This window comes from Heterocephalus glaber, unplaced genomic scaffold, assembly GCF_053883595.1.
Source record: "Heterocephalus glaber isolate CG9 unplaced genomic scaffold, H.glaber_assembly_v1.0 deba00001781, whole genome shotgun sequence".
Taxonomy (NCBI): domain Eukaryota; kingdom Metazoa; phylum Chordata; class Mammalia; order Rodentia; family Bathyergidae; genus Heterocephalus; species Heterocephalus glaber.
In genome coordinates, this window is record NW_028258467.1 from 5,392,362 (window position 1) to 5,416,778 (window position 24,417).

At 46.9% G+C, this 24,417-nt stretch overlaps 2 protein-coding genes across 9 annotated transcripts in view; one reads left to right on the forward strand and one right to left on the reverse strand.

The window, feature by feature from the left end:
• Coro7 (coronin 7) overlaps positions 1 to 9,437 on the reverse strand; it is a 100,593-nt gene extending 91,156 nt beyond the window's left edge. For 5 of the 6 annotated variants that reach the window (XR_015447875.1, XR_015447874.1, XR_015447877.1 and 2 more), the window contains exons 1-5: positions 9,253 to 9,437; positions 6,438 to 6,534; positions 4,842 to 4,916; positions 1,971 to 2,041; positions 1,273 to 1,456 (exon numbers count right to left, since the gene is read on the reverse strand). Coding sequence is in view for 2 of the 6 variants with exons in the window: in XM_087202681.1 (XP_087058807.1) it covers positions 1,273 to 1,456; positions 1,971 to 2,041; positions 4,842 to 4,916; positions 6,438 to 6,534; positions 9,253 to 9,312 (487 nt within the window). In the remaining 4 variants the exon portion in view is untranslated. The remainder of the gene's footprint in view (positions 1 to 1,272; positions 1,457 to 1,970; positions 2,042 to 4,841; positions 4,917 to 6,437; positions 6,535 to 9,252) is intronic. The other variant, XM_087202680.1, reaches the window with a different exon arrangement.
• Positions 9,438 to 21,847: 12,410 nt separating this feature from the next.
• The window catches only part of Dnaja3 (DnaJ heat shock protein family (Hsp40) member A3), a 44,178-nt gene continuing 41,608 nt past the window's right edge, over positions 21,848 to 24,417 (forward strand). For 2 of the 3 annotated variants that reach the window (XM_004864788.3, XM_087202685.1), the window contains exon 1: positions 21,848 to 22,090. In XM_004864788.3, coding sequence (XP_004864845.1) covers positions 21,880 to 22,090 — 211 coding nt within the window. In that variant the 5' untranslated portion in view covers positions 21,848 to 21,879. The remainder of the gene's footprint in view (positions 22,091 to 24,417) is intronic. The other variant, XM_004864789.3, reaches the window with a different exon arrangement.

Consider the following 24,417-nt stretch of genomic DNA (forward strand, 5'->3'; position numbering starts at 1 on the left):
TGCAGACAGATGTACAGAGGAGGTGTGAATCCCTCAGCACAGAGCCAGACATGAGAAGACCCTGAGACATGGTAGCTACAGCTAGCTAGGGTCACCTCCAATGCAGACAGAAGGTCTGGTCACCTTCACCTCTGCTTCAGTCAGATTGGTCTCAAAGGCTTCCCCAGTGTTCTTCCCAGCAAGTCCTGCACTTTATATATTTCAAATCTCCCATCCCCTGCAGTGTATGACTCCATGGTGGGTACTGGCTAAACTCTCAGTAGCTGGTGTATCAAGAGGGGCTCCCAAGGACGCTGGTTGGGCTAATGGTCCTTTAGGGCAGGGGCCAGAACCTCATTCCCAGGGCTAGAGAGTGAGCTCACCCCCCAAACACTGCGCAGCAATCTGGGGACAGTATGCTCCTCAATTCCCTGAGCATCCATGTCTTTACCTCCAAAACACGCAGGCAGGTCAGGGAGGACACTCTGCAGAAAGGACCGTGTGATGTCATCAAAGTACACCACAGGGCTCAGCTGTAAGTCACATGAACAGTCAAATCATTCAAACACTGAGGAATCCGACCCTGTGCTGTGACCTTCTCTATGGGAAAAAGGATGAACATGTGGGAAGGGCTGCTCTACACCACAAATTCTCCAGAGTGGGGAGCCAAGCAGTTCCTTTCAATGCTGAAAACAGTTTGAAGAAGTAACAATGTAAGGAAGTTATTTACAAAAATGGAAGAAAACAGAAAAAAATAGCTGAGAGATACCTCATGGGACTAGAGAAGGAGAGGGTGTTTGTAGAACTTACACTGTGTACCTATCAAACTTTGATACATTCTTTTAAAATTCCTTTTTCTTTTTCTTTTTTGCAGCACTGGGGGTGGATTCTAGGGCCTCACACTGAGCTACATCCCCACTAGCCTTTTTTCTTATTTATTTATTTATTTATTTCAGTACTGGGGATCCAACTCAGGACTTTGTGCTTGCCAGGCAGGTACAGCGCCACTGAGCTAAATCCCCGGCCCTCTTAATTTTTTATTTTGAGGCAAGGTCTCACTAAATTGCCCAGGCTGGCCTTCAACTTGTGATGCTCCTGCTTCAGCCTCCTGAGTAGCTAGGTTTATAAGCATGTATCACCATGCATGTATATTAGGCAAGCACTGAACCACTGAGCTACAACCCCAGCCTTGGTATGCATTTTCAAATTCATGTTACTAAAAAGATCAGTAAGGAATGGAAGGGCTGTCCAGATGGAGGCTGCTCCAGGAATGGGAGCCAGGGTGGCCCTTACCTGTCAGGGGCTGCTGCTTGGCCGCATCCCAGACCTTCACAGCCCTCCCTGCTGCAGTCACCAGAATGCCATCCACAGTGGGGTGGAACTGCAGTACTTCCACTGGCAGCTCCTCAGGACCAAGCACCAACCCAGGTGCTGAGGGCAGGGCCTGGCCAGGCTCTGGCAGCCTCCAGAGCTTTACCTGTGGAAAGGATCAAGCTTGTAGCCCAGGGCTGGGGGTCTTGCTGCCTTGAGCCAGCCTATCTCAGGGCTCCCTGGCCCCAGAGAGGTCCTGGGCTGGAACAAGGCTGATCACAAGGTAACAGCTTCTGGCCTGTCAGAGACACCTCACCTGCCTCAACTGTTTGGGCCTACAGTTCACTATAGCCGTGGACCTGGAACTACAGATACACTACAGCTATGTATCTGGAATCATAAAAGGGGAGGAGGGAACCCAGCTAAAGGGGTCCGAGATGTGTTCAGAGAATGGCAGGAAGACATGTAAGTGGGAACAGGGGCTCTGTCCAGCCCAGCCCCTCCAGCCTCCTACATCACCCCATCTGGCTTCCCTTGGGCAGTCATGCAGTGTAAAGGCAAGGCAGAATCTTAGCACTTGGCGGTCATGGGACTGGAGGGAAGGGAAGAGATCAGAGGCAGCAGGAGGGGTGGGTGGGTGCTAGCATGGGGACATGAGCCACTTAACTGGCTCCACTCACCATCCTGTCAGTGGAGCCCGTGGCCAGGAGGAAGTCATCAAAGGGAGAGAAGTCCAAGTCAGTGACCAGCTCTGTGGGAAATGAGGGGTTGAACTAAAACATCCTGTTTCCACCTAGCAGAATCATCTCCAAGCCTAAACCAAAGCCCAGGGCTTTGAAAGTCATCCTTCTGCCCTGACAGAGACAGCTGAAAGTTTACAAGCCCAGTGCCCCTCTGGACAAGATTGTGGGGGAACACATGTCATAAGAGTCCTGTGGACCATGGATGGCCCAGGACCCTGGCATCAGGAGGTCAGCAGGAATGTGGACAGGAAGCTCCTTTGTTTACCGGGCATCTGCAGGGATACAACTATCCAGCCCGGCCCCTCCTAAGGTGGCACATCCAGCTGTGCCTTCCATTTAGAAGGTTCCCAGGAGTCTACCAACAAATCCCTTTTGGGCTTAATCAAGCTTGAGTTGGTCTCTTAGTTCTTTGTGGTGGGAAGGGGATGTGAGGGTGCACTGAGTGAGCCAGAACCCAAGGGGAAATGAGGTTGTGGCATGGGGTGGGGATGAGGTATGGAGGGCAGTGGGGTGGGTGGGGATGTGGTAGGACTACAGGTTGGTAATCCCAGAATGAGGAGCACAGCCACCTGCAGGGCTGTTTTCCTCATGGCCAGAGGAGAGCAGGAAAAGGGGACAAATGTAGACAGAAACCCCTTCGGATGGCCCTGGCCTGACTCCCAGACAGCAGGACCACAACAGTCCTGGTCCTCGAGCCTCATAACACATGCCACCCCTCCTGCTGGGGCAGGAAGGGATAAGTTCCCAGCCAGGTGCAGCCAGCAGTGCAGGCAGCCTGGTATCTCCCAAGACAACAAGTGTTGGTAACGTAACTGAGTAATCTGAGTGCATCTGCGGTAAGTCCTTACATGTGCAGAGCACACCAAATCCTCACAATGACCCATCAGGTGGTGCTGCAGCATCACCCCAGCTGGAAGATGAGGACACTGAAACTCAGAGAGGTAACTCAGCCAGAGTTACACAACTACAAAGGGGTGGAGCCAAGGATCAGGCCCAGGTGCTCTGGTAACAGAACCTGTGCTCATCAGTGTGCCATTATGCTGCTTTCCCCACAGCACATACCCCAGAACTGCCCCCAGTGGCCCCTGTCACTTTGCTCTCTCTGGCTGGCAGGCTGTTGGCAGGTGTGGCCCTGAGATAAGAGTCTGCAGGGGCTTCTGAAGGCAGGGAGCCTTCAAAGGTAGGATAGCATCCCGAGCCCAGCCTGCTCAGTGTCCCCCCCACTGCCAGCACCTATGTGGGCAGAATGGTAACTGGAATCTCCAGGGCAGGTTCTATGGGAGCTAGAGCTCACCTAACCACAAGAACTACTTCTTGGCAGGGCTCCTGCAGGGAGAAACTCTAAACAGCTTCGGTTACCATGATGCTACAATCCACCCACAGGTAAGTCCAGCTTCTATTTAGAAAAGCTGGTGATGGGAGCTCACCACCTTTCAAACATCACCAATATGGGATGGCTCTCCCAAGGGAAAAAGGTATTAAGAAACAAACATAGGATCACAATTCTGTGACCAATTCTGGCTCTGCCAGCAGCTATGTGAACACTAGTTAGATTCCTAACTTCCCTGAACCTCAGTTTTCTTAACTGAAAAGTAGGTTGGTTTTTTGGGGGGGTACTGGAGATCGAACTCAGGTCCTTGCGCTTGCAAGGCAGGCGGCGAAACCACTGAGCTAATTCCCCGGCCCCTGGGCAAAGTAGTATAGATTTTAGGATTTCAGGACCACACACAACTAATCAACTTTGGCATATACAAGGCCCTGGGTTCAACTGCCAGCACCACAGAAATAACTATTCAATATTGAACAGTTATTCAATAGAAACAACTATTTAACTCTGCAGTCATTGCAAGAAAGCAGCCACTGACTACACTCTAGTGAATGGACAAGATAATTCCAATAAAACTATTTATAAAAATGACAGCTTGCTGGATGAGACCCTGACAATAATGTGCAAGTCTCTGCTACTGAGGCAGAAGGTAGACCAATGGTTGCCTGAGGCTGTAGTGCCCAAGGTATTTTCGGGTTAACCCCAAAGGGAATGATCTGGGGAAGGATGGAAATGCTCTGAAACTGAATGGAGATGCACACAACTCTATATAACAAACATCATCAATTATTCACTTATAAGAGCAATGTTTATGGTATGTACATGTTGCTTCAATAGTTCTTTTTCTAAAAGTTTGGATCAGAAAATGCAAATGATGTTACTTAGCACACAGTATTAAATACCCTCATTATCATCATTCTTACACTGAGCAGCTCACCCGGCTAAAGGACCAAGGATCTATTCCTTTTCCTCACCTCCAGCACCTCCCAACAGGCAGCCGAGAGTGTAGGCCAGAGGGCCCAGAGACGCTGCAGCTGACGGGCGGACAAGGCAAGCCAGGCAGCCCCAGAAACAGCTGCAGCAGACAAAAGCCCTTTGTGAAGTCCCATCTCCATCCTCCAGCCCAACAAGGACACTTTCTTGGAGGGCCATGGGTGGCTTGGCTGGGGAGAGCCAAGTGGTAAGTAAGAGGTGCCCTGCTGGACTCCAAGACAAGAAGGAAGGGTAACAGCCAGGTAGGGGTGAGTCTTCAGACTGACAGCCAGCCTCAGTCTGGCACCACATACTATCCCCCTTTCCAGCTTGAGAACCTGGAATATCCAGCCTCCCTCCCCTCCACCCAGGCCCAAATTCTAAATCAGATGCAGCCTTCTGAACACAACCACTTCACAGAACACTGAGTGAGGATAACAAGGCATGTGCTAAGGATCAGGTGTGTATTAATCTCCGGCTCTGGGGTCAAGTTCCAGGCACCCACTCACCTGAATGGCATCCCAGGTAGGCCACCTGTCTCTTGTCCTCTCCTTGGCTGTCCAGAGGCACAATGCCCAATACACCTGTTAAACAAACACAGGGGTTCTGACTTTAAGCCTAACTGGGATACTTGCCAAGGGTTCCCATAAGAGAGAAAACTTAAAAGCTCAGCCTAAAAAAATAAAATAAAATAAATTTTTTTTAAAAAGGCTCAGCCTAGGACCTCCTGAGAACATCCACTAATCATGAGCTCACAGCCCTTTGGACACAGCGAATGGCCCAGGGTTAGTTTCTTCCAACCCAAGAACTACCCATGCATTGGCTATACAGAAGCCACCAGGAGAAGACTTACAATTTTATCACACTGTACCTCCTATAAAAGGTTAGCTTGGGGCCATTGACCAGCACTTCTCCCACCCTGATCTGAGAAAAAAGCCTATGGGGCTGGGCATTTAGCTCAGTGGCACCATGGCTGCCTTCCAAGAGCAAGGTCCTGAGTTCGATCCCCAGTACCCCCCCAAAAAAGAAAGAAAAAACCCTACACCCCAAGACAACAGGGTTGAAGAACTAAGCAAATGGTCAGGGATGACAGCATATTCAAACTTGGATCGGCTCTGCCTGAAGCCTCTGACTTACTTTATTTTGGGGAGGGATGTTGGGAATGGAAGCCATGGCTTTGCACATGCTAGGCAACCATTCTACTGTGAAGCTACATCACCTGCCCCTGTCCCCTGACTTCTTAGGCAAGTCAAAAAGGTATTTATTTTTTGCTTAAGTTCATTTGAGGTCGACATTATCACCAGCAGCCAAGAGAGACCTAACGAATAAAAAGAGTTTTCAAAACATTGCATTCTTTTTTTTTTTGGTATCAGGGATCGAACTCGGGTCCTTGCACTCGCGCAGCAGGCAGCAAAACCACTGAGCTAAATCCCCAGCCCTACAACATTGCATTCTTAATGACTCCAGCCACCAGGGGCTTCACAGACATAGCCAGTGAAGATGGCTGGAAATACATGGATCAGTTCCCTCCGTGCCCTTCTGGGCATGCTTTTGAAGCCATGACCATGACTGTAAATCCTTGGGAATATTCTCGGAGAACGTTCATAAACCAGTTTAGTTTGTAAGTCCGACAAAGTGGGTCTTATACACCTTTGACATAAATATACAATGTATATTGCTTTGCACTTCCTAGCAGTCCCCTCCACATCACCACTGCTTTTCCTCTTGCTTCCAGACATTCTAGGCTTTGATTGAGCACTCCACTACTGTACGCTATTACTGTACAGTAACCACAGCAGAATAATTGTGACAATGTCCAGCACACACCTGAGCTACTTCTGCAATCTGTTCCTATCTATGAAGGTTCCTAACGTGAGGTCCATTCGTATCTGTGAAAGTTTGCAACTCAAGTGTTTATTAAGTCAGGGGCTTACTGTATAGTTTATATACAAGCACAAAACTGATCTGATTACTTCACGTTAATGTTTGTAGAGGTTTAAGGCCCTGCATTGTTCTAATCTATGAGCCTCCTACCCCAGACCACTTCTAACTCTCCACCCTGCACAGAGCCTGCCCTCCCTCCTCACCCATATCCACTCCCCTACCTGGACAGTCAGAATTGAAGGCAATCAAGCTACAGCTCGATTTGATATGATTCCCACACAAGGGGGTGGTTCCTGTACGAATGCCATTGATCCAGGCCTGAAAATAAAGAATAAGAAAGGTGTAGTGTGGTGAGGGCCAGGTTTCTGCTCATGCTGGAAAGGGGATGGGGCAGGGCCAGGGATTTAGCTCAGTGGCACCGGCACCGTGCCTGCCTTGAAAGTGCAAGGTCCTGAGTTCGATCGCTAGTACCCCCCCCCCAAAAGGAAAGGGGATGGGGTGGAGGCATAATTCAGGGAACTCTACTTTAAAACTGCACCATCACAGATGCATTCCTTTGAGTCAAACCCTGTTTCAACTCATGAAGTCCCTTAGAAAATGCAAAATGTTCTTGAAATAACCTAAGTCAGAAATGGGTATGGTGCTATATGCCTGTAATCCCAGTACTCTGAAAGGCCGAGGCAAGAAGATCGAAAGTTCGACTCCAGCCTCAGTAACTTAGCAAGATCCTGTTTCAAAATAGAAAAAAAAAAGGGCTGGGGATGCAGTTCAGCATTAAGGTTCTGGGTTCAATCCCCAGTACCAAACAAACAAACAAAGTCACTAAGAAGGTAATATTAATATTGCTCAGTTTCTTTCTTTCTTTTTTTTTTTTTTGTACCGGAGATTGAACTCGGGACCTTGCACTTGCGCGGCAGGTGGCGGAACCACTGAGCTAAACCCCTGGCCCTATCACTCAGTTTCTTAACCAGGGGGAGGAGGTTGTCAGCAGGAAGTGGACAGGGGCTTGTTTCTATTAAAAGGAGAGGAGGGCCGGAAGGAGAGGATGGAGCAATAAGCAACTAAAACAGAAGATGGGCTCTGCTTTCCCAACTCCACTGCTGAGTGCTCCACCAGAGTCCAGGGGCTCCTCCAAGCAAAAAGAGAAAAACACCCACACTCAGGACAGAAAATCAAGGCCTAGCCTCATTAGAACATGCCCTTCCACCAAGTCTCCTAGATGAGTGAATGCTGTACTCTCACGAAAATGCGTTGATGCTAACACTCCCACATGTAGGGAGGCAGAAGAGCACTATTTCTGAAACTGAGATCAGCGAGGTCCTCATATTTCCTGTTGGTGTCAAAGCACCACTCTCTGTTCCTTCCTGCCTCTAATGACAGAGCACCCACACTTCCTAGTCACCTATTCACAACATCACCACCTCAGTCTCCTACTTCAATATTCACTTGTCAGTGGTAGAACAGCAGAGCAGGGCCTTGCATTACTTTCCCTTCCTCATTCGTGCTCACAGTACAAATACAGTGGCACACAATGTTTCTTAAATGGAGAACTGCGTGTCTGTCCTCCCACCTTCCTAATCCTGCAATCCCTGGTTCCATTCTGTTTACCACCCAGGAGAAAGCACCAGGCCCCTCAAGTACTCTCCAGAGCCCTCCATCAGTACAGTACAGGACTTACTGCACCCAGAGCTATGGTCTTACTGCAAATCTAAACACTAAACACTTCCCTCAGCCTTTCAATGGCTCCCCACTGCACTCAAAATAAAACCAAACTTCTTCCCATGGCCCTTGGACTCTACTCTGCAGGACTGTTCTGGTCTCATCTGTCACCACACTTCCTTGGTCAGTACCTCCCATCCACTCTGGCCCACTTTGCATTCCCACACCAGGATTTCCCACTTCTCATCCTTTGGGCCTCCTCTGAAATGTCACCTCCTTCAGGCAGCCTGCTTCCACCACCTACCGAGATCAAACCCCACTTTCTCATTCTCCATCTGAGTCCCTATGTGTGTTCTTCAATGCACTTATTAAAACTTACAAGGCCCTTGTACGTCTCTCTCTTTGCTGGCTGTCTCCCTCACTGAGGTTTTATAAGTACAACAAAGTAAAGAAAATGTTATCATGTTCACCGTGGTGGCTCCAGCAGCTGGGCACAACACATAGGAGGCGCAGAGGAAATACTGTCCAAAGAATAAAAACGGCGCTCCTGCTCCAAGTCAGCAGCCTTGACTTGCTTTGGGCCGCTGATGGGCTCATCAGAGGTCAGTTCACAGCCCCAATTATCCGAAGACACTCCCAGGCCTTCCAAATAACACAGGGGGCGGCATCATCTCTGAAGTTCACCGTCAAGCCTCCTCCCTTTCTGGGAATCAGAGGTACTCCCAGCACTTAGCTCAAGTCTTCTTCAGACCCCACCCAGTCGCGGACAGCAGTACCCCAGTAGGAAGAGCTTGCTTCAGCAGCAAGCGGAGGAAGAAGCGCCGGCAGAAACCTGAGGATGAGCCCGCGCCTGCGTGGGGAGGGGGCCCTCCCCTCTCCCCTCTCCCCTCTCCCCTCTCCCCTCTCCCCTCTCCATCTGACACATGCGGGCTCTGAGGCCAGAGGTAAGAGCTGCATCTCTCCTCCAACCCGCCTCCGGGCAGGAAAGACCCGGGGCAGCAGGAAGAAGGAGCCGGAGAGCAGCAGCGCCCGAGCCTCGGCCCCCCAGCGAGGCCGACCGGAAGCAGGGAAAGCAAGCAGACAGCCTCGCAGGCCTCAGGCCTGGCCCCAGCCGAGAGGGCAGCGCCGCCAGTGAGGTCCCGGGCCCGGCAAAGAGCGGCGATCAGCTAGCTGTAGGGCGAGTCCCCCGAGCGCTGGACTCTGCCTCCCTGCAGCGACAGAGCGGCCAGGACGCTCGGTCCCGATCCTGAAGGGGGCGCGCCGAGGGAGCAGGGCTCGGGAGGCGGGAGTTCTGCGTTCCTAGGAGTCCCCCGCGGGGCTCACGCAGAGGAGGGCGCCAGCCGCGGCAAGGGCGCAGGGCCGGCCAGTCGGACTCACCTCTCGGCGGGATGGTCGGGCCACCGTGTGCCGGAATTTGGACACCCTGAAGCGGTTCATGGCGGCAGGGACCGCACGGACTCAGCCTTGAGGACCAGGAACGTCTGGTCTCAGGTGCAAGCCGAGAAGCCGCGTCTCCCGCCGCCTGCGGTCTCGCCCACCGCACCCCGCCCCGCCCCGCCCCGCCCCGCCCGCGGACACACCCCGGCACGCCCCCGACCAATAGCAGCCACCGGCGGCCCACCTTGCCACGCCCCCAGGGGCCTTTTCTTTCGTGTGCGCCCGCCGCGGGCCCCGCCTCCCGGCCAATGGCTACCAAGCCACCCCGCGTGGCCACGCCCCGAAGGAAGAGGCGCCGGCTCGGGTGAGAGGTCACGTGCAGTTTAGCTGTCTGTCCCTGGACAGGGGAATAGTCCCGGGGACCTGGCTAGGCGCGGTCGCAGGATTTATCCAAAAGGAGGCTTTCTACTGGGCTAGGTGCACTCTGCCGCACTATGTAGCTCCTCAATTAGGGAAGGCAGAAATTAACTAGCTCCATTTCGGAGACAGGAAGATCTCATTTAATTATTTGCACTTTAAAAAGTTTCTTAAGGCAAGAGTTGGCTATTTTTGAAGACTTCCATAGTAGAAATAACTTGTGGGGCTTTTTAAATGGGAATTGTAAGGATTATAACATAAGATAAGCATTCCTAGTCCTCAAATTCAAAATCTGAAATGCTACAAAATCTGAAAGTTTTCGAGTGGTGAGGTGAAACCACAAGTAGAAAACTCCACATCTGACCTGATGGAACAGGTTTCAGTCAAAATTTAGGTGAACTAAGGATACCACATAAAATTATCTTCAGGCTATCTGTACACAGTGCATGGGAAACATAAATAAACTTTGTGTTAAGACCTGGGCCCCATTTGCAAAATATCTCATTATATAAAAGCAAGCATTCCAAAATAAAAAAAAAACAAACCTAACGTTTTCAATATGTCAAGTCCTAAGCATTTTGAACATGACTGCCTAATACCTGTATTTGAGAAAATGACTTTGGTGTGTTCCTCCTGTGCTGGCCAAAGATGACAGGGCCACAACCTAGGCACATCTTCTAGCAACCTTCTATTTTCTTAGCAGACAAATGGGTTCAGGATAAATAAAGCAGACCTCATGCGGGGTTGTAGCTCAGAGGGGACAGAGAGAGGACCAATCGGTCACCCCAGATCACACAGAAATAAGTTCTGACTCAAATGTCTGTCCTCCGGACCTACTCAAAAGCTTATGCATTGGGGCCAGGGATTTACCTCAGTGGTTCCGCCGCCTGCCTCGATAGCGCCAAGGTCCCGAGTTCGATCCCTGGTACCAAAACCAAAACCAAAACCAACAAAAAAAAGCTTATGCATCCCCTCCAACCTGTGCATAGTGGGGGCAAGACTTCACTAAAGTCAGTTTACAGATAAATGGAGAGGGCAATCAAAAAAGATATGGGCCCTGGGGCCGGGGATTTAGCTCAGTGGTTCAGGTGCCTGCCTGCCTGCCGCACAAGCACGAGATCAGGAGTTCCATCCCCGGTATGAGAAAAAAAAAAAAAAAGATATGGGCCCAGCACTCAGGAGACCGAGCCAGGAGGATTACGGTGAGTTCAAGGCCAGCCTGGACTACCACAGAAAGGTGGGGAGGGGGGCGCGTAGGGCGATGAAGAATCCCTTAAGTAGCAATGTGTCCCGAGGTGCTTCCTGACTTAGTGCCCTAGCAACTCGGGAGAGAGCGCAGGTTTATACCTGCTTTGGCCATTCATTCATTTCTTGAAAACTGACTTCATGGTTGCAGCATGTTTTTCTCTTCAGAAGGGGCAGGGCACCTTCTCAGGCTGTCTATGAAAGGGGCTCTGATCTGAGGAATGTGACTCACCACCGGAGAATCACAGAGTTCAAGGCCAGCCTGAACTGCATAGGGAGACCCTTTCGCAAAAAGCAAATAACAAAACAAAGTCTTTAATTTCCACAAAGTAGAAGTAGGCTGTCAGCAGAACTGACTGAGGCCTAGGATCCAGAATTCTAAGACTTTTTCGATGACAGATGCATGGTGTTACATGGCCCAGTCTCATCAGATCTGGAATTCCAGCAGCATTGGGAAAGGCACCACCAGGACAGTCCTGAGTTGGTTATGGTAAGTATTGTTTTAAAAAAAATTGGGGGCCAGGGATTTAGCTCAGTGGTTTCACTGCCTGCAGCTGAAGCGCAAAGACCTGAGTTCGATGATCCCCGATACCAAAAAAAAAAACCCAAAAAAATTGTAGGGCGGGGGATTTAGCTTAGTGGCACTGCACCCACCTTGTAAGTGCAAGGACCAGAGTTGGATCCCCAGTACCAAAAAAAAAAAGGCTTAAAATAAAAAAAATTGAAGGAATGCTTTTCATACTGAAGCCTGTGATTGCCAGGGGATCCACAGCCTTATTCTCAGCATCTATGATCATCTTTTTCCTTTTAAATGATTCTCTCCAGGTGTGATGGTGCACGCTTATAATCTTAGCACTCAGAAGGTTGAGCCAGGAGGATCGCTGCAAGTTCCAGGCCAGCCAGGGGTACATACTGAGTTCAAACCCAGCCTGAACTACGCAGTGACACCCTGTCTCAAAAAAAACCCAAAAAACATTGATTCTTGCCAGGCATGGCACCCATCTGTAATCCCAGAATTGGGGAGGCTGAAGCAGGAGGATCACTGAGCTAGCCTGAACTACATAGTGATACCCTGTCTCAACAAAACAAAAGGACATCACCTTGTACACCTATAGTCTCAGTTACTTGAGAGGATGTGGCAGAAGGACTGAGTCCATGAATTTGAGACCACCCTGGACAACATACTGAGACCTTATTAACCTCCCTCCCAAAAGAAACTTGTTTTTCTGAGGTTTGCAAAAATATAGCTTAAATTTTTGTGTACAGTATATGTTTGGGGGGTGTGTGTGTGTGTGTGTGTGTGTGTGTGTGTGTTGTTTGTTCGGTTTTCTTTGGTGGTACTAAGGATTGAACCCAAGGTCTTTACACTGAGCTACATAACCCCATCAATTTTGTGTTTGTTTTATTTTGAGACAGAGTTTGGTTACAGTCGCTAAATTGTGCAGGCCGGGCTTGAATTTGTGCTCCTCCTGCCTCAGCCTCCCAGAGTGTTGGGATTACAACTGTGTACCACCACACTCGGCTCATTGCATACATTTAATCCTAGTTTGGGTTGAAGAATATTTAGCTTTGAATTAAAACCACTGTGGTTTAAGAGGCCTTTTAGGAAATCCTTAGGATGGTGGTTCCATTGAAGAATAACCAGGGGACCCAGACAAAGACAAATGTTTGCCCACTGCACACCACGCCCTAGAACAGTGATGGGGGACCTTTTAGAGCTTTCAATGATACAAACAGCTTGGTGCAGCACACATGCTGTAGGTTTGCCACCACTGCCCTAGAACATCCAAGCTACTCATGCCACAAGCCCTGGGAATTGTCCTATAGTCTCTTTTTTTTTTTGGTACCAGGGATTGAACTCAGGACCTTGCGCTTGTGAGGCAGATGGCAGAACCACTGAGCTAAGTCCCCATTAATGTCCCATAGTTTCTTAGAGAAGAAGGTAAATGCTACAATTAGAAAAGCATGAGCTAAACTGGGTGTGGTGGTGTATGCCTGTAACCAGAGCACTCTGGGAAGCTGAGGAAGGAGGATCGAAAGTTTGAGCTCAGACTGGGCAATTTAGCTACTTAGCAACACTCTGTCTCAAACTAAAAATAAAAAGGGCTGGAAATGCAGGTTGGTGCAAAGGGCCAGGGCTCGATCCTCACCACCACCACACACACACACACACTCAAACACAAAACTGTCTCACAGCCTCTGAAGAGTCTGACCTCCCTGGAAGGGCCCCTTCTTCCCAGGCAGAGTCACAGCTACCTGGCAGCCATGGGTTTATCCAGTCCCATTAACACTCCTGTGTTTTGTTTTGTTTTGTTTGTGAAACAGGGTCTTATTCAGGCTGGCCTTGAACTCCTATAGCTCAGGCTGACCTCAAACTCACAACGATCCTCCTGCCTCAGCCTCCCAAGTGCTGGGATTACAAGTATGGGCCACCATACCCAGATCCATTAACTCTTCATCTTTCTTTGCCTTCAGCCCAGTACTTTGGAGGACTTAAACTCCCCACTAGATGTCACAGATCTTACCAGGTCAGGTGATCAGGAAGGGGCCCTGAGAATTACTAGCATAGTAAAATGTAAAGTGCAGAAGAGGAAATGCTTGCAATCTTATATGCCTTCTGCAAACAACATTTGTTTCTCCTTCAAATTTATGGCTTCAGGTTTTAGAGGCTGGGGAGGTGAGGCTTATGCCTGAGGGCATAGATGGGCGTGGCCTGTGCTTGGCCACAAGGGTAGCTGGGATCACTTGTGTTCTGTCCCAGCTGAGGTGCGTGGTGAGGGGGCAACAGTTCACATGTGGGGGTGACAACAAATACTTGCCCTTCCTCCCTTTTGTTGTGAGAAGCAAATGAAATTAAGTATGAGAAAGTACTTTGTAAACTGTCAGGGCTATGGATTGCAATGATAGGACAGGCCGTGTGGTTTAAAGGAAAAAACCAAAATAAATGAAAGAACCATGGCTTCCTTGTTAGAAGATGAGGGCTTAGGTGTTGGCCGTGGGACTGTATGGTCTTGGACATGTCTTTTCATCTCTCAGAGCCTGTGTGTGCGTGTGTGTGTGTGTGTGTGTGTGTGTGTGTGTGTGGTGTGTTTTGGGAAGGGGTCCATTAGGGAAAGTGAGAACAGTCTTTTCCTACTTACCTCACAGGGAGGGTTGTGATCATATCAGAGTAGAAAACATGAGAAAGTTCTTTGTGAACTGTACAGGAGCTGTTCTTAGATAGCACAGTTACAGCTTTTAGATCTCTCCATAGCCACAACACCAAATGCCTGAAAATCATCATCCCACAGACATCTCAAGCATGACGAATCCCAATGACAAGTAACTTACCCTTTTCCCCAAACTTGCTGTCTAACAAAGTTCTTTACCTTGGCATCAACAATGGCTGGGGGGATATCTGAAAAGTATATGCTTTGCTGGGCATGGTGGCACATGCCTGTAATCCCAGCACTCTGGGAGACAGAGGCAGAAGGGTTACAAATTCAAGCCTAGTCTGAGCAAATAAGTGACTTAACAAGAGCCCTTCTCACAATAAAAAATAAGAAAAGGGCTGGGGATGTAGCTCAATGTGAAGAGCCAGGGTTCAGTCCCCAGTGTTGTAAAATAAATAAATAAACACTTGGAATGCAGTTCAGAACTAGAGTGTTTGTCTAGCATATACATTGTGGGTACTTAATAATGTGGGACACTGCAAAAGAAAAAAAATATATATATATATTTTGTTTCTCACCAACAATCAACTCAGGATGATTCAAGAACCACAGGCCAGTTAACACTAGAAGCAGAGAAAAAGAATGGCTTCCATTTGGCTGTCCAGGTTGACAGGAATCCTCCTTGCTGGGTGTGGTGGCACATGCCTGTAATCCCAGCCCTCAGAAAGCTGAGGCAGGAGGATTGCCACAGAGTTTGAGGCCAGCCTGGGGTACATAGTGAGTACAAAACCACCCTGAAGTGCACAGTGAGACCCTGTCTCTAAATAAGTAAATATTAAGAGGAAATTGTGCAGTGGATAAAGTTTTCATATTATTATTGTTTTGTTTTTGGTACTGGAGATCGAACTCGGGTCCTTGAGCTTGTGCAGCAGGTGGCGAAACCACTCAGCTAAATCCCTGACCCTAAGTTTTCATATTATTGACCCATTCTCTAGTCCCTAACTGATTCCGAGGTTATGAGGGAAAATCTCTGACTCTTGTTCTCAGCTTTTATTCCTGAAAGTTGTACTTCTCAAGCAGTAACAGCCACCTCCTCTTAAATTTTGAGCTCCTTGTGGGCAAGTAACTGTGCCTGAGTGTCAAGTACTGCACAAAACCTTTGCATGGATTATGTCTCAGTTGCTAGCTATAGTGTGGGTCCTGGCATTAGTGGTAATGGATATTAAAACTAAAGCAACAGTATGAATTTACAGGCAGAAGCTTTAATGGAAAGAGAGAAGATAGGGGAAGGACTCCAGCTTAAATAACTGGAAGGGGTATATTATGATGAAAAGAATCAGACTGGCACATTTACAAAAGAATGGAGACCAGTTTTTTCTCTGTGCATGTGTGTGTGTGTATCTGGGGATTGGGGACTGAACCCAGGGCCTACATACTGAGCTACATCCTCATCCCTCCCACCTTTTTTTTGAGACTGTGTTTTGCTAAGTCACTAAAGTTCCCAGGCTGGGCTCAAACTTTCAATCCTCCTGCCTCAGCTTCCCAGAACGCAGGGATTACAGGCGTGCACCACTACATCCAGCTAAGAAACCAGTTTTATGGGGTAATTGTAGTAGACTGGGATCTGGCAGATTATCTCAGTCCTGGTTTCACAATTTTAGAGAAATCCTCATGACTTGAGGGCCAATTTGGCTTCTAAGAGTTGACTCTTGCTTGCGACAGTCTCAGTTTTGTGAGGCTCTGCTGGAATCTAAGCTGACCCTAGGTTTAGGGCAGTGGAGATTTCTAGATAGAGCTGAATATTTCTGTAAATCTCTTATCTTGGTGTTCTCAGTCTTGAAGGGAAATGTGATAGGCTAGGTAAATGTATGGCTAATAAACTGTCTTGAGCCAGGTGTTGAGGTGTTTTCAGGATTCTGTGAGGCTGAGGGAAGAGGATTATCAGTTCAAACCCAGCTCGGATGATTTATCGAGAATCTGTCTCAAAAATAAAAATGGGCTGGGGAATGTAGCTTAGTGAGAAAGCCCTGTGTTCAATTCCCATTACCAGAAAAAAATGAACCAAACAAAACCCATTTTACTAACTTTTAGACAAACGTTCCTTAAATGACTAAAATGCCTAATTGCAGAGATGAGAAGGATTAGACCCAGAGTTTTACAAAATTACAGTCAAGCTTATTCTACTTTAGCTGCCTATTGAGCACCTGAGGGCACAAGTAGAGAGTCACACAAGAGAAAGAAATAAAAGGAATAAGGATAGGAAAGGAAGAAGTTAAATTATTATTTGCACATGACATGATACTCTACATACAAGACCCCAAAAACTCCACCAAAAAGACTTTTAAATTTGATAACCAAATTCAGTAGCATAGCTGGATACAAAGTCAACACTCAAAAGTCAATAGCCTTCCTGTACACAAATAACAGTCTCATGGAGAGAGAAATTAGAGAAACAATCCCTTTCACAACAGCATCCAAAAAAGAAAGAAATACCGAGGAATCAATCTAACAAGGGAAAAGACCTCTACATTGAAAACTACAGTACTCTGAAAAAGGAGTACTACAGTACTCTGAAAGAGGATATCAGAAAATTGAAGGAAATCTTTTGTTCTTGGATAGGAAGAACCGATAGAGTGAAAATGGCCATACTTCCAAAATTTTTACACAGATTCAATGCAATCCCAATCAAAATCCCAACAGCATATGTCACAGAATTAGAAAAAACAATCCTAAAATTCATTTGGAACCAGAAGAGACCTAGAATAGCAAAGGCAATTCTGGGCAATAAAGGCAAAGCAAAGGGTATCACAACCCCTGACTTTAAATTATACTACAAAGCCACAGTGATAAAAACAGCATGGTAGTGGCAAAAGAACAGACCTGAGAGGGACTGGAGATTTAGCTTAGTGGTGCCCCTGCCTGCCTCACAAGCTCAAGGTCCTGAGTTCAATCTCCGGTACCAAAAACAAAAACAAAAAACAATAAAAAGGTGTTGGACAAAATGGCTTTCTACATGCCAAAGATTGAAACTAGACCCATATATTTCACCATACACTAACCTAAAATCGAAATGGATCAAAGATCTAAATATTAAAACAGAAACACTAAATCTGCTGGAAGAGAGAATAGGTAGAACGCTTGTAGACATAGGAGTAGGCAAAGACTTCATCAACAAAACCCAGACCACATGAGAAATACTACAAAGAACCTGGGACCTCATCTTATTAAAAAAGCTTTTGCATAGCAAGAGAAACCAACAGGGTGAATAGACAATCCACAAAGTGGGAAAAATTTTTTACCAGCTATTCAGATAAAGGACTGTTATCTAGAATATGTGTTACTCAAAAAACTCAGACTCCCCCCAAATTTAAAGGCCCAATGCAAAAATGGGCATTTGAAATAAAAAGACACGTCTCAGATGAAGAATTAGAAATGGCAAATAAATACATGAAAAAAGCCGGGTATTTAGCTCAGTGGTGCTGCCGCCTGCCTTGCAGGCACAAGGTCCTGAGTTCGATTCCCAGTACCCAAGATAGATAAATAAATAAATAAATAAATAAATGAAAAAGTGTTCAAAATCACTGGTCATTTAAGAGATGGAAATTAAAACAATGCTGAGCTTCCACCTCCAGAAATAATGGCTGCTAACAAGAAATCAACCAATAACAAATTCTGGAGGGGCTGTGGGGAAAAAGGAACACTTTTCCACTGGTGGTGGGAGTGCAGACTGGTGCAACCACTGTGGAAATCAGTGTGGAGATTTCTCAAAGTAAAACTAGAGGTTCCATTTGACCCAGCTATACCTCTTTTTGGTATCTTCCCGAAAGAATTAAAAGCATCATACCACAGCGACATATCCATACCCATGTTTACAGTAGCACAGTTTGTAATAGCTAAATCTTGGAAACAGCCCAAATGCCCACCAACTGACAAGTGGATAAAGAAGATGTGGGTTTTTTTCATACAATGGAGTACTACTCTGCCATAAAGAAGGATGAGCTTCAGACATTTATAGCTAAATGGATGGACCTTGAGACCATACTTTTTTTTTGGTACCGGGGATACCGGGCAGGCGGCGGTGGAACCACTGAGCTAGATCCCCGGCCCTTGAGACCATACTCTTAAGTAAATTGGACACACATGTTTAAACACCACATTGTTTCTCTGGTATGAGAAACTGAATGTGGAAATAAGGACTGAGATATATGATGGATGTTGGGAAATGGGAAGAAAATATTCAGCTCACAACATTTTTTTTTTTTGGTACTGGGGATCAAACTCAGGACCTTGCATTTGTCAGGCAGGTGGCAGCACCACTGAGCTAAATCCCCAGCCCTGCAAAGAAAATATTCAAATGGGAAGGGGAATAAGGGAAGAGGGAGGAAAAAAGAAGAAAGAAGGGACAAAAAAAAAAAATGAAAATAGAAGGAAAAAATGAAAACAAAGCTTTTGTACATACGGAGGGGAAGGGGCTTGAGGGGGGGGGGATGGGATAAAATAAAAATTAAATTATTTTTTAAAAAAACAACTGGGCCTGCTCCACAAGCACAAGGACCCAAGTTCGATCCCTGGTGCCAAAAAATATATAAAAAAATAAAAAAAAAACTACCACCACCTGCCTCACAAACGCAAGGTCCCAAGTTTGATCCCCGGTACCAAAAATAAATAAATACATAAAATAAAAAAAACTAGAGTCACAGATTTTAGCAAAAAACACTTTATAACCCTTGACTGCCTCAGAAGAAATCACAAATCATGCCTAGGAGTTCTCTTCTGTCCTGTGATGGTCTTTGTATCAACATCTCATATGATCCTTTAGGGCAATTACTTTTAGGTCCCTATTTTAGAGAAGTGGAGGCTGAGGGACAGAGAGGTGAACTGTTGAAGAAGACAGCTACAGCTGGGCGTGGTGGAGCATGCCTGTACTCCTAGCACTCAGGGAGGCTGAGGTAATAGGATCGCTGAGAATTTGAGGACAGTCTAGGCTATATAGTGAGTTCAAGACCAAGCCTGGACTACATAGGGAGACCTTGTCTCAAAAAACCAAAAAACCAAACAAACACAGCTATGGCTGAATGTGGCAGCACATACCTGTTTAACCCCAGCACTCTGAAAAGCTTCAGGCGGGAGAAGCACAAGTTCAAGGCCTGTGTGAACAACTTAGTGAGACTCTACTTCAAAGTAAAAAATAACAAAGGCTGGGGATGTAGCTCAGTGGAAAGGTGCTGACTTCAATCCCCACTACCACAACAAACAAAACACAGCTGTACATAGCTAGAATTCAGCCTCAAGCAGTCTGACTCCATAGCCCATATGTATTTGGGAATTGAACCCAGGTCTTAACACTGAGCTACGATCCCCAGTTCTTCCTCCCTGCTTTTTTGAGTCAGTGTCATGAAATTGCTCAATCTGGGATAGAACTTGTGATCCTCCTGCTTCAGCCTCCCAGAGTGCTGGGATTACAGATGTATGCCACTATACTCATCTCAGAGTTAATAGTCTTAACTCTTAACTACTGTATTGGAGAGATTTAAATATAATGTCTTAGATGAACACTTCCTCATCTCCCTCTCCAATGCACTCTTCTCCTTGTTCTTCCCCAAAGTCCTTTGTTCACCTTAGTTCTCTCCTTGGCCCAAACACTCAACTGTTCCTTGCATTTTACAAAAACCTGATACTTGTTCTTCAATAGACTGTTGGTTTTTTTTTTAAGTGGTCCTGGGACTGAACCCAGAACCTTCACACTAAGATACATTTCAGGCCCTTTTTAAAAATTCTTGTACGTTTTGAGACAGAATCTTGCTAAATCAATAAATTGTCTAAGCTAGACTCATTTTTGATCCTTTTGCCTCAGCCTCCCAGAGCACTGAAATTACAGGCATGCACCATCATCCCCAGCTAACCTCTAAATTTCAGCCCATTAAAAATTTGGTTGATGGGGCCAGGGATTTAGCTCAGTGGTTCCGCTGTCTGCCTCACAAGCACAAGGACCCAAGTTTGATCCCCAGTACCAAAAAAAAAATTTGGTTGATGGCTGGGAGTGGTGGTGCATGCCTGTAATCCTAGCACTAGGGAGGCTGAGGCCAGCCTGGGCTCCTTAGGGAGTTCAAGACCCACTTGAACTACATACCTTGTCTCAAAAAAACCCAAAATAAATAAATAAATATTTTTAAATTGGACAATGAAAGATGTGGTTATCTACCCAGATTAACCTCCATATTGTAACTGGGTACACATGTAATCACAACTACTCAAGAGGCTGAAGAAGGATTGCCAATTCGAGGCCAGCCTGGGCAATACAGAGATGCCATTAAAACAAAAAGAAAACCTCATAGGTACACACACAAAATTTTCATGGACAATACTAGAGATAGTGAACAGGGGATGGAGCACTGGTCATTCCAAACCTGTCCATGAACCTTCAGGTTCCCTTCCTATTGCTAAGGGAGTAAGAGGTGGTGGGAGTGTCAAAGTTAAAACTCCTTTACATCATACCAGGACAGGTCTACCTTTCTAGCCACATCTTGTTACATACCCTAAATTTAGGGCTTAAGCAAACATTTTCACATTTCTAGACATTTGCTTCGGAAGTTCTTCCTTCTTGGAAAACTGGACCCCTACTGGATGAGCACCCCCCTCCCTTCCCCTATGTATTTTTCATCGAACTCCAATTCAAACATCACCTCTCAGAATCCTTGACTCTCCAGTCTGACCCCCCCCACCCTCCCCTTTGAGAAATTAAATGATTCCTTCACCTGTAGGTTTGTAAACTGTTACTACCTACGAAGCAATTTAACTCACTGTCAGTTGCTAAGGAGTCTCTCTCCAGTGAGGTTTGCTCCTGTAACGTAGGCATGGGGTAACAGTCACCATTATGTCACCAATATTCTAGAACGAGCATAGCACATAGTAGGTGCATGACATATAGTAGGTGGTCACAGGTTAAGTTTTTGTTTTTTTAGGTGTCGGGGATCGAACTCAGGACCTTGCGCTTGCAAGGCAGGCGAGGCGCCACTGACCTAAATCCCGGCCCTCACAGGTTTATTAAATTCATTTTTCGCATTTATTTATTTATGGCAAGGTCTCGCCACGTAGTTAGGGCTCACCCTGCACTCACTAGGTAGCCCAGCTGGCCTCCAACTCACAGTAATCCTCCCACCTCAGCCTCCAAGTGGTAGGATTTCGCCACCATGCGCAGCTCGCCTTTCTGGTACCGGGGATCGAACCCGGGTCCTTGTGCTTGCGCAGCAGGCAGAGAAACCACTGAGCTAAATCCCCGGCCCAACTCGCCTTTCTGAAGCAACACGTTTGCTAGTTTTGCAGAAGACTAACAAGCTAAAACAGCCGAACAGGTCTAGTCCTAAGCAGGACGCAGACGGAACGGACACCGACCCACCTCCTAGGAGCGGAGGTCGGCAGAGTGATACACGCGATCAGATGCCAATCTCTAGGTTAAGAGGGCAGCCGCGCGCAGTATGCTGGGAACTGCGCGACGGGAGGCTGCGTTGGCTGGGATTTGTAGTCCTGCCCTTGGCTAGAATGAGCAGGCCGGTTACAATCGCTACAAAAATCGACCACGCTGTTCATAGGTGACGTGCAGACTTTGCTTGTTCAGTACAGAATATTAAGGTTTTCCAGGGAAAGAATACTTGATAGCATCTTCAGAACAAACCTCTAGTCGCCGAGTCGGGCGCGGTTGCGTATGTCTGGGCCTTGCATCCCGGCATGCACGCGGAGGGCTCCGTCCCCGGAAGCGTTGTCCTGCCAGACCTCCTTGAGCCGGTTGGCGCAGGCGCAGTGTCCCCGGGCCAAGATGGCGGTGTGGTGTTCTGCACGCTGGTTGCTGGTGGCTGTGGGGACCACCCGGCTGCCGGCTGTAGCGGGGAGAGCGGCGCGCCCATCCTGGGAGGGCGTGGTTGGGGCGTCGCTGGGTCGCAAGCTGAATGTCGCCGCCTTTGCGCCTTCCTGGGGCGATCGCGGTCCCCGGGCGCTGCTGACATTGAGACCCTGTGTCAGCCTCACAGGTGAGGACTGGCTCCAGTGCCCGAGTAGCAGTTCCAGCGTCTAGAAAGGAATGTCTTGACTCGCTCTGGCTATGGGGGTAGCAGGGTGGAGGTGGCTTCCTACTCGGGTGCGGAATTGGTGGGGAGACAGGTAAACAGGAGGCAGAGAGGCCTAGAAGTTGCCCAGAAGTCAAGGGAGACGAGCTTCACGGAGCTCGGGGTGGTGAAATACCCCGAAGGCCATGAACTCTCGCCGTTCAGTCAACATTTCTTGAGGCCGCTGCTACCTTGCTGTCTTTTCCTATCTCTCTACCTCCCGTAGTGGAAGGGAAGAGGCAGCTGCCATTCGGTGAATGCTAGGTAGTCAATAATCTTCCACTGTGCAGATTATCATCCCTCTTTTTGAGGAGGGGGGACCAGGGTCTGACTATAGTTCAGGCTGGCCTTGAACTCTTGGGGATCCTCCTGGCCCTGCCTCCCTAGTGCTGAGATTACAGGCGTAAACCACCATGCCTGTTGCCCCTATTTTAAAGAATGTGAAACCAAAGCTCTTAAAGGAGTTGACTTGAACAAGGTCATAAATTAGTTGAGTTATCGCTAAAACTATAGTTTCATAGTTTACGCTCCTTCCACCACGTGGTAATGGAAAGACATAGTGTTATAGAAAACTCAGTTCTTCTAATAACACAAACATTTATTGAGCACTTACTATGGTACTATGATTCCATTTTACAAAGAAAATGAGGCTTAGATGTTAATTTGTACAATATCACAAACCTAAAAAAAAAAAGGTAGTGCTGTACTTTGAAAAAGGAGTGAAAAAAAAGGAGGAGCAATTTATTTTGGCTCATGGGAAACTGCTACCTTAATTGCTGGATTAATATCAGATTTATATGTAATAAAACTTGAAGTGCTTAGACGTGATATTTTCATGTGCGAGATAACCAGTTTAGTGAGAAGAAAAGAAGGAAATATTGAACCTACCACATTACTGATTTGTGCTCATTGTTTTGTGTTTCCTAGAATTTGTACAAACGGTATTAAAGCTACCTATACGTTTATAAAGAAGGTTAACTAAGGAGCCCTGGCTAGGTAATTTACTCAAGATAATTTCCTGTTGGAGCGCAATTTTGTAATGGTTACATAATAGGCAGTCATTAACATTTCAATAATTGTAATTTTTTTGTGCAGTTTAAAAAGTATGGGTGGCCAGATGCAGTGGCACATGCCTTTTATTCCAGCTACTTGGGAGGCTGAGAAAGAATCAGTTTGAGCCCAACCTGGGCAAAAGACCCTGTTTCAAAATAAAAAAAAATATGGGGCTGGGGATTTAGCTTAGTGGTGCCATGCCTGCCTCACAAGCACAAGGTCCTGAGTTCAATCCCTGGTACTGGAAAAAAAATAAATAAATAAAAAGAGGCCAGGTGTGGTGAAAGCCTGTGATCTCAGCACTCTGGGACGTTAAAGCAGGAGGATTGCAAGTTCAAGTCCAACTTGGGGAATTTAGTAAGACCCTGTCTCAAATTAGAAAAAAAGCTGGACACTAAAGGCCCTGGGTTCGATAACACCCCCCCACCCCCCCACCCCCGCCAACAAAAAGAAAAAAAAAATAAGAGCATGGGCTTTGAAGACAGACTTGCCTCTACAGAGTAAGTGACCTGGGTGTATCTAATCCCTTGAGCCTCTCAACCATGAAAATTCATTCATTGTAAATGTTTATTGAGGTTCATCCTATGTCGGCCACTAGCATCACAGTTGTAAAAATGGTTGAATTCAAATGCCTCAGCCAATTTCTGTTGCTTGTTAGTAGGTACCCTAGAATCTGTCCCTGAACTTTTTATTTTTTTAACTAAAGAAAAAATTTTTTTAAAGGAATTGGTATGTGTTATGTACATTTACCAACTCCACAAAAGGAATGCAAATATGTACACACACAAAAAGAAACGGGATCAAGGGATGGGTGGAAGTAGGAGAGAGAAGGGAAAGGGGGTAAAAAAAGGAATTAAGATGTGTTATGTACATGTACCAACTATCCACAAGGAACATAAACATGTACTACAGCCGTGTGCTAATAAAAAACAATTTTTTGTTTGATTTTGTTTTTTGAAACAGGAGCTCACCATATAGTTCAGGCTGGTCTTGAACTTACTGTGTAGCCCCGGCTGACCTGGAACTCATGGCAACCCTCCTGCCTCAGGCTCCTGAGTGCTGGGATTACAGGTGTGCACCATCACACCTGGCAGAATTTTTAAAGTAGCATCTCAGGTGCACACCTGTAATCCCAGCATTCCAGAGGCTGACACAGGAGGATCCCTGAGAGTTCGAGGCCATCCTGAGCTACATAGTGC